This window comes from Dromaius novaehollandiae, chromosome 24 (assembly GCF_036370855.1).
Source record: "Dromaius novaehollandiae isolate bDroNov1 chromosome 24, bDroNov1.hap1, whole genome shotgun sequence".
Classification (NCBI taxonomy): Eukaryota; Metazoa; Chordata; class Aves; order Casuariiformes; family Dromaiidae; genus Dromaius; species Dromaius novaehollandiae.
In genome coordinates this window covers 5,470,387-5,486,006 of record NC_088121.1, presented here as the reverse complement: position 1 = coordinate 5,486,006, position 15,620 = coordinate 5,470,387, and the positions used below count along the sequence as shown (strand labels likewise).

Here is a 15,620-nt window from a genome sequence, read left to right as displayed (position 1 = left end):
ACTGAGCCTCTGCTGGCTGAGTTTTTGCTAGTTATTTCAGTATACATCTGTTTTTTCAGGGATGCAGCTGTGTTGAGCTCTACTTTTCTGTGAGCTCCTCATTGATGCATCTGTCGCACAGCCTGCAGGCATGAGGCAGGGGTAACTTAGGGGTGAGGCTGCCGGTGTCAGAGCAGTCCGTCTCCATCAGGCGTGGGGCAGCGCCCCTGCTAGATGGGGAGATGCTGGCAGGAAACTACTACTGCTGGGAACAGCAGTGACCTCTTGTGAGGACCTCCTGAGGGTGTGGGTAGCGGCTGGTGGGGCTGGAAGCTGGCACTTGGAGTCAGGGGACGCTTATCCTGTTCTAATTACATGTATGGCCTTAAAGCGCATGCGGTAAAGGGAGTGCAGGCTCCACTGTCGGGATATCAGGAGCACACTGCTACAAACGGTGCCGGCTCCTCTTCTGCACACGTACGTGCTCTGAAGCTGTGATGTGAAAATGTCCTCGTTGTTCAGGAGCAGCCCAGACTCTTCGCTCCCCTTGCTGAACCCAGAATTGGCCTTCTGGCACATCAGAGGAGCTGGGTAGAGTAAGACCATGATTTTTATTTGTGTACTTTTTCCATGGAGTCTGTTTATCTCTGACAAAAGCTACCGCATTGGTCTGGCACAAATCAGGAGAGTAACGTGGTACCGTGCAAGCAAGCCTCATGGCTGTGGTATGCAGAGGTGCTGTGGGGGTCTTGGCCCCTGATAGTCATGTAAAAGGCCTGAGGCATAAAAACAGGTTCCCAGTTAACTAAGAACTGTGCCTGAGCCCAGCTCCCTGGCCAGCTGCAAAGGCAAAGTAAGAATTTCTTATCGAAGCATTTTTTGCTATGGTTATGCCAGTGCAGTCTATCTTACAGTTAGCGGAGAAGAATTTATGTAGTTAGTCACAGCTCAACTGATGCTTTACAACATGCAGGGGGTAGCTTGTGTGTTAAAACTTTCTGTTGGTCACTGAGATGAATTAAAAGTCAGGGGAAAAAAAGTGAAATTCTCAAAGGAGAACTTTCATCTTGTATGTTGCTTTACAACAAACTTGTCACTCAGATTTTACTTCTGCCTCCCTTGAGCTAAATAGATCACTGCCTTTGAGTTGTCAGGTATTTTTAGGCAGTTTCCAAATATTTCTGTTCTCTGGAGACAACTGCAGATTCCATGGGACTGAAGGTAGGAATGCGTTTCTAGGCAGACAGCTGCACTGCTGCCCTGCGGATGGGAGGTAGCAATATCAAGATTACAGGAATGCAAAAGATATGCTGGGCCGTGGATGTCTTGCTCATGCAGATGTCAAGAAAATGGAAGGTGGTGGGACTCTAGTGAGAAGTTCTCTGCATCTCTTGATGCATGCCAGGCGATTTCTGTGTGTGAATTAACCATATTTACACTTTCAGAAAATAGGGGGAGGGCCAGCAAAGAATATGGCTCTCCTATTTATTTCTGAACTCGGAGGGTTAAAGTACTTCTTTCAGTAAAAATGGACGAAACAAGAATTTGAATTTCCACTTTGTGCTGTGATTCAAACACTCTTCTATCTAGTTCTAAAAAAAGCAGTCTAAGTTGGGTCATCAGAACATACGGAAATAAACAATTACCTTGTAAGACAAAGAATTAAGCTGGCTTGTCAGACCACATCTGTCACCAAAAAGAAAAGCAATGCCCAAAATCCGTGGTTGACGGCGAAGTGGTTTGTCTGGATGTTTGTGATAGGTGGGTGGGTCTGCCTTGTTTCTTTATTTTTGTGCTACGAAAGTGGGGGGAGGGAAACAGAAGAAGAGTAAAAAGCCAAGAATGTACAAGTGCAACCACTGGAAACAGCCTTGACAAAGTTTTGTCTTATGTGTTTTTTGGGTCAGATGGTGACTAAAGGGAGCCTGGAATAATGACTTAATGTCAGACTGTGTTCAGGGGAAATACAGCTTGCTGCAACTTCCTTTTCCTATGAAGAACATGCAGAGGGCGTTGGGCTCCAAAGTAAATTTCTGCTAGAAGGAAAAGCCTGCCAGACTGAAGTCTAATGAAGTCTTAAAGGTGAAAAAGGTATGTAGAAAATTTTTTTTTCTAAAGGAAGTAATTTTAAAATAGAGCAAATGCCAGATGCATCAAGGTGACCAAAAGGAAGTGCAACAAGCCTGGATATAGCTGGAGACTTAGTAAAGAGAATTTGAGTGATAATTTTAAAAAAAGCTCTGAAGCTGCATGTAGCAGCTTCTTGAGAGGCACTGGTATGACTTGCCCTCAGAGATGAATCTCTGCAGCAGAAGCACCGTGGTGTTTGGACAGCACAGGAAGGACAGCTTTAAGATGGTCTATGTGGGGAGCGCTCTGCGTGCCGACTTGAGTGGATCTTTCATTGCTGATAGCTGGGAAATGATTAAGCCGTTTTATGGAACAAGATACCTGAAACAATAACAATCTCCATGGGAAAATAAGCACACATCACTATCCAAATCAAAGCTGGTTACACAGTTGTCTGCATGGAAGCAAATGAAGTATCAGGCAAGGTATAAGCAAACGAGGACGTGCTTGCAACTTGTAGGTCCCTTGGGAACAAGCACTTCCTTACCAACAGAAATAAAATCTGTTTGTTACTGCAGTGAATCCTCTGTCATGTTTGCTCATGCTTTTCTGCTTCACAGGTTGCAAGGTACTGCAAGAGTCGGCGCTGGTGTCTTCCAGAACAAAGAATACGGAAGGTAGAGATAACGCGGGCACCATCGCAGGAGGGTGAGTGAACCGGGGGAGGATGGCTGGCCCGAGAACCTCTGATCCCATGGTGGTTGAAGGTATATGGTTCAAGCTGTGTGAATGCTCTTAAGTAGCTATATATATTTGTCTCAGATAGGGGTGGGCGAGTCGTGCACTCTCCCTGGGGGAGAAAGGAGTCAGCGCTGTCTTTTATGAAGCGGCAATAAAAAAAGCCTTTTTTCCTGAATTGGCTCCTTCTGTCACGTTACAACAGGAGGATTTTTTTTTCCTCGTTTGTTCTTTCCTCCAAGTTGCCTCTGGACTGTGGGGGCCGCTGCAGTTGTCCTCTAAACGCCACCCAGCCGCGGGGATTTCTCCTGGGGGGGCCCGGAGCGCCGGGGGCCGGGCCGCGCTCACATGACGGGCGGGGGCGGCCCCGCCGCTGCCTCCGGGCTGCCGGGACGGGTCGGGGCCGGGGCCGGGGCCGGGGCCGCTCCTCCGTCCGCCGGCGGCCGCGGCTTCCGCCGCCCGCTCCGCACGCTCCGAGCTCCCCGCCTCGCTCCTGCCCTCCCCTCTCTCATCCCTCCCTTTCGCTTCGCCTCCTCCCCGCCGTGGCTCCCCGGCTCAGCGCTCCCTGGCTCGCCTCGTCCTGCCCTGCCCTGCCCTGCCCTGCCCTGCCCTGCCCTGCCCGCAGCGTGCCGGCGCGTCCCTCCTCTCCCTCCTCCCTCCCGCTTCAGCCGCTTTGCTGCCCTCCTCGCACCAGCGCTGGTGCCTCGCCCGCGGGATGCCCCCCGCTCTGCCGCCCACAGAGCTGTACGCCTCGGAGCGGATCGTCGTGCTGGCCTCCTGCGTGCTCTCCTTCCTGGGCTCCAGCCTCCTGGTCTGCACCCATGCCCTGTGGCCGGAGCTGCGGACCCGTCCGCGTCAGCTCCTGCTCTACCTGTCGCTGGCTGACCTCCTCTCTGCCCTCTCTTACTTCTACGGGGTGCTGCAGGACTTCGACAGCACCTCGTGGGACTGCGTGCTGCAGGGCGCCCTGTCCACCTTCTCCAACACCAGCTCCTTCTTCTGGACCATGGCCATTGCCCTCTACCTCCACGTCACCATTGTGAGGGGCTCCCCCACGGGCACGGGCCTGCTCTGCTGCTTCCACGTCGTGAGGTGGGTGCCGTCCGCCGCTCCCGCGGGAGCCCCAGGTGGGGGAACCCCCTCGGCCGGGCGCCGCGCTTTCGCTCCGCGGCGAAGCGCCTGGATGGCTGGAGTCACCTGCTCTTTCCTTAAGGATACTGTGCCCTTCTCGAGTTCCTTTTCAGCAGGGACTTTGCTGTCACTTAGCTCACCGGCCCTGCTTAACCCCTCACGTGAACAAATGGAGATGTGGAAAAAGTTAAAATTATTTGGTTAAGATCGTGTAGAAAATCTCTGGCACGAGACAGTGAACCTGGAAGTCCCGGCCCTGCTTTCCCTGTGCAGTCCGGTCTGATATCCTAGCAATAACATCCCCAAACTCCTGCTTGCGGTACCTGGTGGCTGATGCTGAAGTTCCCCATCGGGATCTGTTTCCATACGTTCCTGGTGTCAGTCTGCTCCATATTGCCTCCCCCTTTCCCAGGCAAGTTACTGCACTTCCATCCTTTCAGGAGAATGTAGTCTGCAAGTGCGGAGGCTGCTCGAAAAGCGCTCTGAAGGTTGCTTTGGCATGTTTGATTGAAAGCAAGACAAAACAGCCCACAGTGTAGCTTTATGTCTCAGTTTCTGCTACTTAGCTGATTTTCCACATCATGTTTAGTAAAAGCTTTCATTATGCAATTTGAGCTTGTTTAGTCATGTGCTACCTCCAGTGATCCTTTAGTCCTCTGTGCTGCCAGGCTTTTATAATAAATTATATGGAGAATGTGTTAAAAAAAAAAAAAAAGCCATTGCAGCAAGCAAAGTAATGAAATTTCTTTGGTCCATTTCTGTGTCAGGTATATCTAACTGTCAACTTTTATTTTCAAACAGCATCATTTGGGAGATGGCTGAATTAGAGTTGAGTCCAGATAAAAGACAGGCCATAGAAAAAACATGAAGGCTAAGTGGGAATCAAGGAGGAAACTTGGATTCCTGCCCTACCTGTTTTAATTACTGTCGACAGCAGGGTCTGCATGTGAGGAAGCCGAGGGTGCTTGCACATGCATCCAGGTAGACCAGAATATTGTTGGTGAAGTTGAAATAAGATGCAGTGAGACAGCACGGAGAGTTTGTTAGCTTTTTGTTCTTTCCAGGTGAACAGGGAGTTGCACTACGAGAATCACGGAGAAAAGGGAGTGTCGGCAGAGCTGCCTGCTGCTTAGGGAACAGGAAAAGGGAGCCTTGACTTCTTCATGGGCTTGATGACTGCATCAGGCTACATCAAAGAGCTGATGCAAGTCTGGCCTACCTGTAATTTCCCTGTCTGCTAATCACTGGCTGCGTGACCTCGGTGTGTACTCCAACTTCTCCAGCTGGTTTAACACTTCTCAGCCTCATCGGATGCACAGTGGGGAGAGAAACTTAGCAAGATTCATTGAAATACTGTTGGCCATAATCTGTGCAGTCCTTTAAAACTGTAAAAAGCTTGAAAGATTACACTAACCCTGTGAGAGGAAGGGAGTATTCAAACTGAATTTCCTCTGGGTAAATTTGCTAGGTTTTATTTTCAGTTCTTTATAGTAAAAAAATAAAATGCTACCTGTTCTTGCTGGGTTGTCTTGGTATTACTCAGCTCAATTTGCTCTGTTTAAAGGGCAAAACAGATAAATTTCATCTAAGTCCTATTATTGGGTTCTGCTTCATAAATAACTCCCATTCTGTGTGAAGCCAGTGCTTTATGCTTCTTCCTGCCTTACAATCTGTATGAAAAGCCAGAGAAAACGAGTGAGGACCTGTCCTGTGCCCATCCCTTCACGGCACCTCTTCCTTTTTCCTTCCCTGCATTTTTTATTATTACCCGTCAGTCATTAAAAACAGACTCTGGGCATGCTTAGAGGTGTTTTTTCACTTCTCGGTGCTTAAGTCCTGATGACTATTTGTGGTGTTTTTAACCTGAAAAACTTTCGATACCACACAGTAGAAACAGCTGCAACTGATATGAAAAGATATTGGTACATACGGTCAAATGAACTGCAGAAAGATGGTGAAGGGGAGACCTGCTGGGGGCAAAAGGAAAGGTGGCAAAGGGCAGATGTTATTTTGGGGATTTAAATATAATGAAGTTTCCAGTACCTTTGATATCTAAAATAAGTTAAGTACGTCTAGGCAAGAACCCGGGAATTTTTTTTCTCTTCACCTCCTAGCTTGCAGTCACACAGTGACCGTTGTGTGAAAAGCCACCCTGTGAGATACTTCTGGAAGGGATTCAAGGCAGGATGGAGTTTTATCATGCCTAAGTTACCTCTTCCTCACAAGCAGTTACTCATAACAGACAAGTGTTTGTAAGGGTAAATACCAGGGGTGTTAGTGTCTTACAGTGGATTCTCTCTTAACATTGAGTATAACCAGAGACTGTTCTTTAGCTGAACAGAGTTGGCTAAATATATGTTGGAAGTCAGTACTTGAAACTTTCTTTTTAGGGAAATTGGAAAGTCACACTAGATGAAACCTGCCAAGCAGGTTCGTTGTTTCTTGATTCATGTGGTAACACATGCACCAAGAGCATGGGTTTTAGAGCTAGCCTAAAGAAGGCTCTTCATACAGGCTTTGTTTTGGTTTTAAATTTGTGTTGAGCTCAGATGAGCTTTGAAAACAAGCTTACAGTTGGCTCTGAAAATATTTATGGACTTGTAAGCTGCCAGTTTTGGCATCTTGAGCATAAATTTCCAAGCTACCGCAGTTGTTTTGGATTTCTGAATATCGTGTATCATTTAGTTGGATAATGTTTTCCTTGGTGTGAGTATAGCTGCTCCAAACTTGGGGTGAGGAATGGACCAGATCCCATTCTGAGATTGCTCCTCACTTCATTTTTGATAGCAATTGCTGTCCACCTGTGAAATGTTTGCATTTCATCATCAGGTTATGCAGACATATAAGCACACATAATGTATGCATCTATGGAGTACTTGAGGATCCCCACGCTGACTGCATTTAAATCTGTGTGTACTTGGTCCTTTCCAGGGGCCGTCCTACAGAATTACACTGTCTTTGGGGCTCAAATCGAAATTTCTGCCTCTCTGTGCTATCTCGGATCTTTTTTTATTCCATCGTTCAGGTACGCCTTGGGTGTTGTGGACCTTCAGCAGAAAGGCTCCGATTGGCTAAGCTGAGGAGTGTCCCCAAGCCAAGCAAGTGAGCCTTGCCAGGCTGTGCGTCTGCATTGTTTTTTGCTTCTGTATCTCTGGGAACAAAAATGAGTCTGACTAATGGTTCTTCTGTTCCTCCCTTCTCCTAGATAGGTATGAACCTTTGATACTTTCCAGTCTTCGGGAATCTTGTCTGTCCTCCAAGAGTCCTTAAATAATCTAATCACTAATCTCAGTTTTCCTTTGCAGATTTCTAAGATATTTTAAAATAAGCTGGAGCTGAAGATCACCGAAATGCCTGATTACTCTTTAGACTCTAACTTCAAGTTTCTAATCCTTTGTCCTTGGTGTTGGTTGCGTTAGCCATCTGATCACAATTCACTATTTTAGAGAAAATTGAAGTGTAAATGAAACTCCTGTCACACGTGGCAATTTTCTTCCTCACTCTTCCTTTTACTAAAAAGATCTTCAAATCTTCAAGGATCTTACTTGTTTTTCTTTTTTTCAGTCACTTCCTAGTAGGCTGCTATTTCATGCTGTGGCCTTGCTTACTGTGTCCATATGTACTCATGCTCTTCTTTGTGTTCATTGCTAGTAATTTGACCCAGTTCTATCTTCTTGTATGATTCTCTTTCAATTTTAGGTCACTGTGGAGATCATTATTTGGGCAAATTAGTTTCTTAATACAGTTCCTCCTTTTTCTTAGTACTAGATTAATTTATGCTTGTGCCCTTTAATATGGTTTAGTATGGTTTCTTTAAGGAAGTGCTAGCTCTCTTGAATGCTTATCCTTACCTTACTCGTTAGTTCTTCAAAGTGTTTTGAAATTTGAATCTCTTTGATGCTATAATCCTTGTTTTCAGGCAAATCACCATTTTAACCAAAATGGGAGGTTTCGAGATGTGCAGAAACTTTCATGGCTGCTGGCGATTTTTGGAATGGTTTTGGAAGGCTTGCAGCATGGGATGGACCTCTTGCAGCAGAAGCATCTCTAAATAAGTGTACTGGCTCAGCTGTTAGCACTCAGATATATCTTCTGAAGTGTTCTAAATGTGCAAAAGGGTGAACTCTGAATTTTTTTTTATAGTGTTATATTAATGTTTGATTTGTTTTTCTGTAAATGAAAACAGACCTTGTTAAAGAGAGGGAAACAGCTTATTTTTGAGATCTAACATCATGGGATTATCTCTGATTTTAAATTGGTCTTTGGAACTTGACAAGAGACTTGACTGGAGAGTCTGAGAGATGTGAAACTGATTGTAGGAGGAGGGTCCTTCTCATGTTCTCTGAATGCAACTGCTCAAAGCTGCCTGCAAAGATGAGCAAGAACCAGGAAGGTGATGAGCAATACAGTATTGACTCTGTTTTCTTTGCATCTAGAGAGACCAGGGGGATTTTGCTGGAAGCTCAATCTGGGTTTTCCCTGAAGCACGTGTGTCATTTATTAAGGAACTGTCCGTTGTCCCTCTAAAGCCTCCTCAGGACCTTTTTCTGAGGAAGAATATGGAAGGGGCAGGTGATGCTTTCAGATGCATTCAGGCCAGCCTTTTGGCCATGGGATGATCTGTGAGCAGTACATCATGGGTTAGAATAGGCCTGTAAGGTGCTGGGTATTAACAGCACCCAGGAAGCGGCTGTGTATTTTGTTTGGGTTCATGGAAATTTTCAGTTCTTGTGCGTAGATTTTTGTGGGCAGCCCAAGCTGCTGAGTGACCTAATTTGTGTGTGTCACCACAGTTATTTTTCTTCTAGAAAACTTCCTTATATTTGCCTCTGCTGTCAAGAGAGAAGCCAAAGTCAAAACACTGGCTCTGAATTACATGAATCTGGCTCAGCTCTGCTTTCTTAGTTTTTTTGTCATTCCTGTCAGTGCTTTTCCTTTGGAAGAAAACTTCCCCATGTTGTCCTTCAGAAGAGACTCTCTCACTCCCAAAAGACTGACGACACTTCCACTTTTTATTAAAAAACTAATGGAATAAAATTATATTTTCTCTGGACTAGGTATTGGCGTCCTGACTGAAGAATCCCTTCTCAGGCACACGTTTTCCCTGGGATGAGGAAGGACTAAACTGAGCGTGTTCTTGGCTTAATTTTGCTCTTCATTTTCTTTCCTCAGCTGGGGAGTCCCCCTTGCCATTACGGTGGCTGCTGTTGCTCTGAAGAAGATTGGCTATGATGCCTCCAACGTTTCTGTTGGCTGGTGCTGGGTCAACTTGGACGCAGAGGATCGGGTCTTGTGGATGCTATTAACGGGGAAAGTTTGGGAGATACTGGCCTATGTGACTTTGCCGGTGCTCTACATCCTCATCAAGAAGCACATTAATAGAGCAGTGAGTACTCTGCTGCTTCCCGCTTCGGTTGTGATCTTGCTATGTGTTATATTCTCCTGTGCTCTGAGGAGCGTGTTAGCAGCTACACAGGCAGGAATTGCTTCATACGCCACTGAAATGCATCCACCACTGGGAGAAGCAGTGCAGCTGATTCAGCAGCCTGCAGCATCGTTTCACAATGACTTAGCCCAGGAAGAACAAAAAAGCCTTTTGAAAGCTTAAGGGGTTATGGGATATACGTGGGTGAAGAGTAAATCCTCGGGTAAGAATTGAAACAGGTTGTAAAGGACAACATTCGGCTTTAATCAGTCTTTTGCACAGTTCCTCTTGTATCAGGCCTGAGTTTGGTTTTTGGACTTGTCTACCCTCAGTCATCTGAGGATCTTTAATGATTGCTTGCATTCATGAGTGCTGTTTTGTAGTAGCAGCATAAATCCCCATTTGGGAGCCTGAGCACTATAGTATTAGGTGCCATATGCATACACAAAACAAAAAGACACCCTGCCCTTGGGGTTTTCAGACTTCAGAGGCTTATTTGCTGTTACTACTTGTGAATGCAAAGAATCCAGGGATCTGGGACAATATTTGCATAATACAGAAATGAGATCTTTATTGTGAGAGTGGCAGAAGGAACTACTAAAAGGAGATCTTTTTTTTCCCCTCCACGTTGCATTAAAAAAGAAACAAAAATGATAAATCTCCTCTTGGAGAATGCTGCCATTGCCAACCTGCTGCTTGTGGCGAAGCTATGGCAGTAGTTAAGGATAAGCACGCATCTGGTTAGGGCAGGATCCCACAAATGAACTGGAAGTAGAAACAGTTTTGAGCTCTTGTAAATACTGGAGAGCCAGTCCCGAGGCTCCTGGGGAAAGGATTTGGGAAGGGCTTGCTGGTGTCTGTCACCAGTCACCCGACATAAATTAGACAGGACTCTGTGTTCCCGCAGCTGTCCAAGATAGCAGCGTGACGGTCTGGCAACCCGATCCCCCATCCAGCCAGGCTTTTACCCTTATGCTGCGCACCAGGGACTCTCGGGCACTCTGCTTTCCCTTTCACGCTCCCAGCCCCGATCCTCCTCTGGGAGCGGTGCTGAGAGCAGGCAGTTGTTGCTTGTGGTTCCCGTAATTGGGGTCTGAGGGCTGGGGCGGCAGCAGCAGGGCCTCCTGGACTGGACGATCGCTCCCTTGTCATCACTGGGGATTTTGCCAAGCCTGGCAGCCTGCTCAGCAAGCCTCTTTCCTGGTAGGAGGTCTCCCGCTTCCAGGAAAGAGGGGTGGACAGCCAGGGCGGGGCTGGGGGCTGTGTTAACAGCTGGAGTGGGTGTTGCAGCAGTGGCTTCTCCATGATCTGAGAGGCAGGTGGGCACGCGAGAGCAGCTGCTCTGGACCAGGTGTGCAGGGTGCATGCGAGGGGCTTTTTTCAGTGGAAGAGACTCAGCGGGAGTGGGTGGGAAGCTGCGTTGTCAGACCTGAGAGGGGTTTGACTCTGGCCACCACGCAGTGCTGTTCTGGAGGAGCTAAGGTGGCAGGGTTGGGAGTACTGGAGTAAACAAGCACCATGCAGGAAAGCTGTACATGTTCCGTAGCCCCAGTGGAAGGAGGAAAAGCTTTCGGCGGTCAGCTATCCCAAAATTTAATCCTTGGCCCACACCGACATCCTGGTATTCAGCATCATGTGGCCCAGCAGCTGCTGCCTGTGCTGTGTTGACTTTCTCTCCCCCATCCATGAATCCACATCCAGTTCTGCAAGGTCTCATGGGCCTTAGACCTCCAACTTCCCATATAGCACATAATCCCTGATTAGGTGGAATGAAGCTCAGAAGATCCAAGAAAGATGTGGGAATAGATGTATAAAGGCAAGAACACAGAGATATCAAGATACCAAGAACATCAGACATCAAGGCCTCCCTAAGGCCAAATCCTCAGCCATGCATTTACAAAATGGTAAATCCAGCAATAGGGCTAGGCCATTTGAGCAGCAAACCTATTTTGTGGAGCAGTGTGTCTGTGTTTTTGCTGTTGTTTTAACGTTGTTATAACAGGATTCCTTGGCACTGTGTAGCAATGTAGGTTTATGTAATGGTTTAATGAAGCATGGAGAAGGGCCAGATATCCTATATTTGCGAATTCTTGGCTTCATCAGAAATGTTTGTATTAGCAAGGGCAGAATGTGACTGAAGATCTGTGCTCCATAACTGCATCCCTCTTAACATCTCACAAGATGCAAAGAATTAGTTTGCTTTGGAAATAATCCATGGAGTTGAATGTTCACTGTGTGTAGCTTTTTGTTCACTTTCTTTTTCTCTCTCTCTCTCTCTCTTTTTTCTTTTTTTCTTTTCTTTTCCTCCATGGAAGCATGCAGCACTGTCAGAGTATCGCCCCATCCTCTCAAGAGCACCTGCATTTCAGCCCCGGACTTCCATAGCAGATAAAAAGTTGATTCTCATCCCTGTCATCTTCATCATCCTACGCATCTGGAGCACTGTGAGATTCATTCTGACGCTCTGCAACTCCCCTGCAGTGCAAAATTCAGTCCTTGTTGTCCTGCACGTAAGTATTTGCCCAGTACTGTGTTAGAAGCAAGGTTCGGGAGAAGATAAGGTCTTGTTGCTTTAAATATCACTTTTGTGCCTGGAGGCAGCACACGCAGGTAAAACACACACGCTTTGCATGCAGGTTGCAAGAGCATCCACTCCCTCACATCCAGCACCCGCTGGGATACCCAGCAATAGCTGTTTCAGCAGCATCTAGTGCTCAGAGATTGTAATTGCAATAGGGGTGTCAGGCCATGCCAGCTGCTGAAGGCCGGCTCGGACCAGAAATGCTGGGTGTCTGTCCTTCAGGCAGGCAGGGCAGCTTGCGACTCACCCGGACCACCTCCGTATCTGTTGGAGCATCTGACTGCAGGAAAGGCAGCCCACAACGGCAGTCTGGCTTGCTTCTGGCTGCAAGGTTGACTTTCCAAATCTGCTTCTCTCGTTTAAATGGAAGTTGCTGACTGTTGCTCGGTTGTCTGTGTGCCCTGGCATGATTTTTGCTCTTCTCTGGGGTTGGGGGTGCCAGTAGGAATGGCACTGGCTAACTCTTCTCTTGCCCTCACAGGGAATTGGTAACACGTTCCAAGGAGGAGCCAACTGTATTATGTTTGTCCTCTGTACGCGGGTGGTCCGGGCTCGGCTGTTCTCCTCCATTTGCTGTTGCCACTATGACAGCTTGAGGTGGCCTTTGCAGAGGTCCAGCAGCAGTCAGCAGCACCCAGAGCCCTGCAAGAACACGGATGTGCCAGACTCTGCGCAGACGAGACCTCTGCTTTCCAGCACCTGAGCCTCGACCTCAGTGCTGATTTCATCTTTCTCGGTAAAGACCTAGTGCAAGTCTTTCCTCCTGCCCTGACTAGGCACAGGCTGGTGGTCTGATGGGAGGGGCAGGGAACTCTCTGTCAAAGGGCTGAGAAAGGTAACAAGGCTCTCTGGGTCGTTGGGGGCAGCAGGGGTTAAGGATCCTGGAGAGAAAGCTATGTTAGGTATGGTAGGTCTCCCACATACTTCTGCTTCTTGTCCTCCCTGACCACAAAGCCTGAAAAAAACAAAGGGGACTATTTTAACCGATTGACAGTTCTTTTTAATTTGTGTAACTAGTTTTTGCTAAAAGAACAGGAGGCTTATGGGGAGAACAGGAGGCCTGGGGAGAGGGGACAGCTGTTAGACTCCCACTGCTCCGAGCACCCAGCTGCTCAAAACCCTTTCTTATTAGTGTGACTAAAATTAAACTAACAACATGTAAAACAGCTGAATGATGTAGTGATCTCATGGGATGGGACTGGGCAGAGGTGAGTCCTGTTACTTCCTTTAGTGAAGACTTGGAATTAACTTTATTATGGTATCAGTATATTTAAGTCCTCTTACGCAGAGAGGACTATAAATGTGGGAAGGTGGAGTCCTCAAGAACTAATTAGTCCATTTCAGGGGGCTGGAGAGGGACTCAGTTCTTTAGCATCCCAAGAGCCTTTGAATGGTAGGTGCAAGCATCGCTTATTTCTGGCACAGATGCCTTCAAGAAGTTTTGCCTCTGTTAGAAAGGGTTTTAAAACCTCAGACAGCTAAGTAGCAACACTGATAGCTCAACCTCATGTTAATCCTTTGTGGCTTGGAAAGACAAGCTGTGTTAAAATCTTGTACAAAAGCTGGGTGGTAAATCTTTAAATTTTAAGAGAATTAAAATTCTGCTATGTTCAGTTCTTTAAAGCCAGGCCTGAAGAGAGGAAGTAAAGTTGTCACTTGGTAACTTCGTATTAAAAAAAAAAAAAAAGAAAAAAAAAAGAAAACTCTTTTTCATAACAGCAGAGCTCTGAGAAATGCTTTTGGAGGAACACACAGCTCAGTGGAGTTACATTCTGTGCTCCGGGGTTTTGGGGAAGCAAGCTGGTTTGTAAAGGCCAGATATCGGCAATAGCACCTGTGCTGATACAAGTGGAAAATCTCTGATTATGGAAATCTTCATGTAGGTAAGGCCGGAGAAAGGAAAACAGCCAACAGAGAAGATCCTAGAAGTGTCTTTATATGTAGGCTGTGGCCAGCTTCAGTATTAGGCATTAAACAGGGATGGGATAATGTGGTTGGCTGGGAGAGGAAGGGTCCAAGCTGGTGTGCAAACTGATCGGCTGCTCGGGGTAGGTCCCTTCAGGTGTGACTCTTTCATTTTGGGCAGGTGCAGGATGGTCCTGGAGTGCCACAGAGGGAGCTGGAGCCTGGGGAAAAGCTCTGCTGGGGTGACTGAGCAAGCAGAAGAGGTCCCACTCCTCCCTGGCATTCAGATCCCAGCTGCTACAGTCTTGAACTTTGCTCAGGATCCTCTGGAAGATTCTGTTTGGTGACATGCCAACTTCCCGGTTTTCTTCTCTCTCCTCCTTCTCTATCTCCACCGTAAGAAATTGTTTGGGGTTTTGCTTTTCTGTCCAACAAGGTGTTCTTTCGAGTTCCTGGGAGAGCAAATACCACGGTGACAGAAAAAATTTAGCATCTGCTGTACAGGACTGTCCTGGGCATGGATTTGAATCCTGGTGCAAGAGGTCTTCCAGGGGGCTCTGGACTGGCTCCTGTTCTTCACTTGAATGTGGACAGTAGTCTGTAAACGTGTTTCCTGGTGGGGATGGACGATTCGTCTTAATGTTTTGCTGCTCCTCCTTGGTGGTTGAGGGGTCCTCATCAGTGTCTGTGGTGGCAGCATGCTTCCTGCCTCCTGGGGAAATCTGAACTCTGTGGACTCTTGGTGCTGAGAGATACTTAGGTGCACCAGGAGAGCCCTCACCAGCAGCAAGGTGGTGCCTGGCGTGTGCTCTGAACTTCAGGCGTCCTCTGCCAAAGCACAGGCTGTGGGGTCTGGTCCACAGGGGCAGTAAACTGGAGCTGGGGAGGGGATGTTTTCGTTGGTTTGCTAGTTGGAGATGCTCTTTTACCCTGTTTACAGCTCCTCACGCTAGTTGTTTTTAAATATTTTCTCCAACTTTGACAAAATAAAGCTTTGTTTCTTTACTGAGATGTTGTTCTGCAAGCATGTTGTGATGGGCCTGTCAGCACCTTGAAGAGCTGGGATCAGAGACTGTTGCAAGATCTTCAGGTTTCTTGTGTGTCTGTAATTGGGGGGAAAAGAAGATTGACTTTTGAAGGCATGCACAGGAAGGCAAATCTGTATCTATTTTTAGATGACTTTCTCTTCCTAATTTTTTATGTGCATGAAAGTGTAAACCTTTCGTCAGTTTGAGCAACTTGTTCACCTGTATGTATTATACTTAATTCCCACTGGCCTATTGCTATGAACTGAAAAGACCTGTGAGAAATGAGTGTGTGGGTCTTGTTTCCCTTAGTTTCAGGTCAGCTTATGGATGGTGGCTCTCATATATGAGATGAGAAATGTGTAATCATGAGTTTACAAACTGCACTTTCTCCAGATGAGGTCAGGTTGTAAGATAGGTAGGAATTATGTTGGAGAGAGCTGGTGGCTTCCCAGGATTTCCCAGTTGGGAAAATGCATATTTTTGGGGGTGGAGAAAATCCTGAGGTAGGTAACCCTGCCTTTGGGCAGGCTGACAGTTGAGTAACTTTGCCAAAGTTGCCATGTGATTCCAGCCTGTGAATGAACTTTATTCAGAATAGATTAAAATTTTGCCAGCCATCTCCAACAGCTGGAAATATTCGAGACTCCTGGCGCAATAAGCAGTGCTGGACCTTGGCTCTGTTCACAACTAGTTGAGCAACAGTATCTGTTACTAGGGTTGCACAATGCTTCCCATCTGGGATATCTGCTTCTCTGTGGTTTAT

The 15,620-nt window shown here is 46.9% G+C and overlaps 1 protein-coding gene across 1 annotated transcript; it reads left to right on the top strand.

Moving 5' to 3' along the window:
* Window positions 1-2,823: 2,823 nt before the first annotated feature.
* On the top strand, window positions 2,824-14,838 carry GPR157 (G protein-coupled receptor 157). Its single transcript, XM_026095479.2, has 5 exons — window positions 2,824-3,879; window positions 9,091-9,304; window positions 11,659-11,853; window positions 12,406-12,660; window positions 14,011-14,838. The coding sequence occupies exons 1-4, from the start codon at window positions 3,503-3,505 to the stop codon at window positions 12,625-12,627; spliced, it is 1,008 nt and encodes a 335-aa protein (XP_025951264.2). The 5' UTR covers window positions 2,824-3,502; the 3' UTR covers window positions 12,628-12,660; window positions 14,011-14,838.
* The last annotated feature ends 782 nt before the right edge of the window (window positions 14,839-15,620 follow it).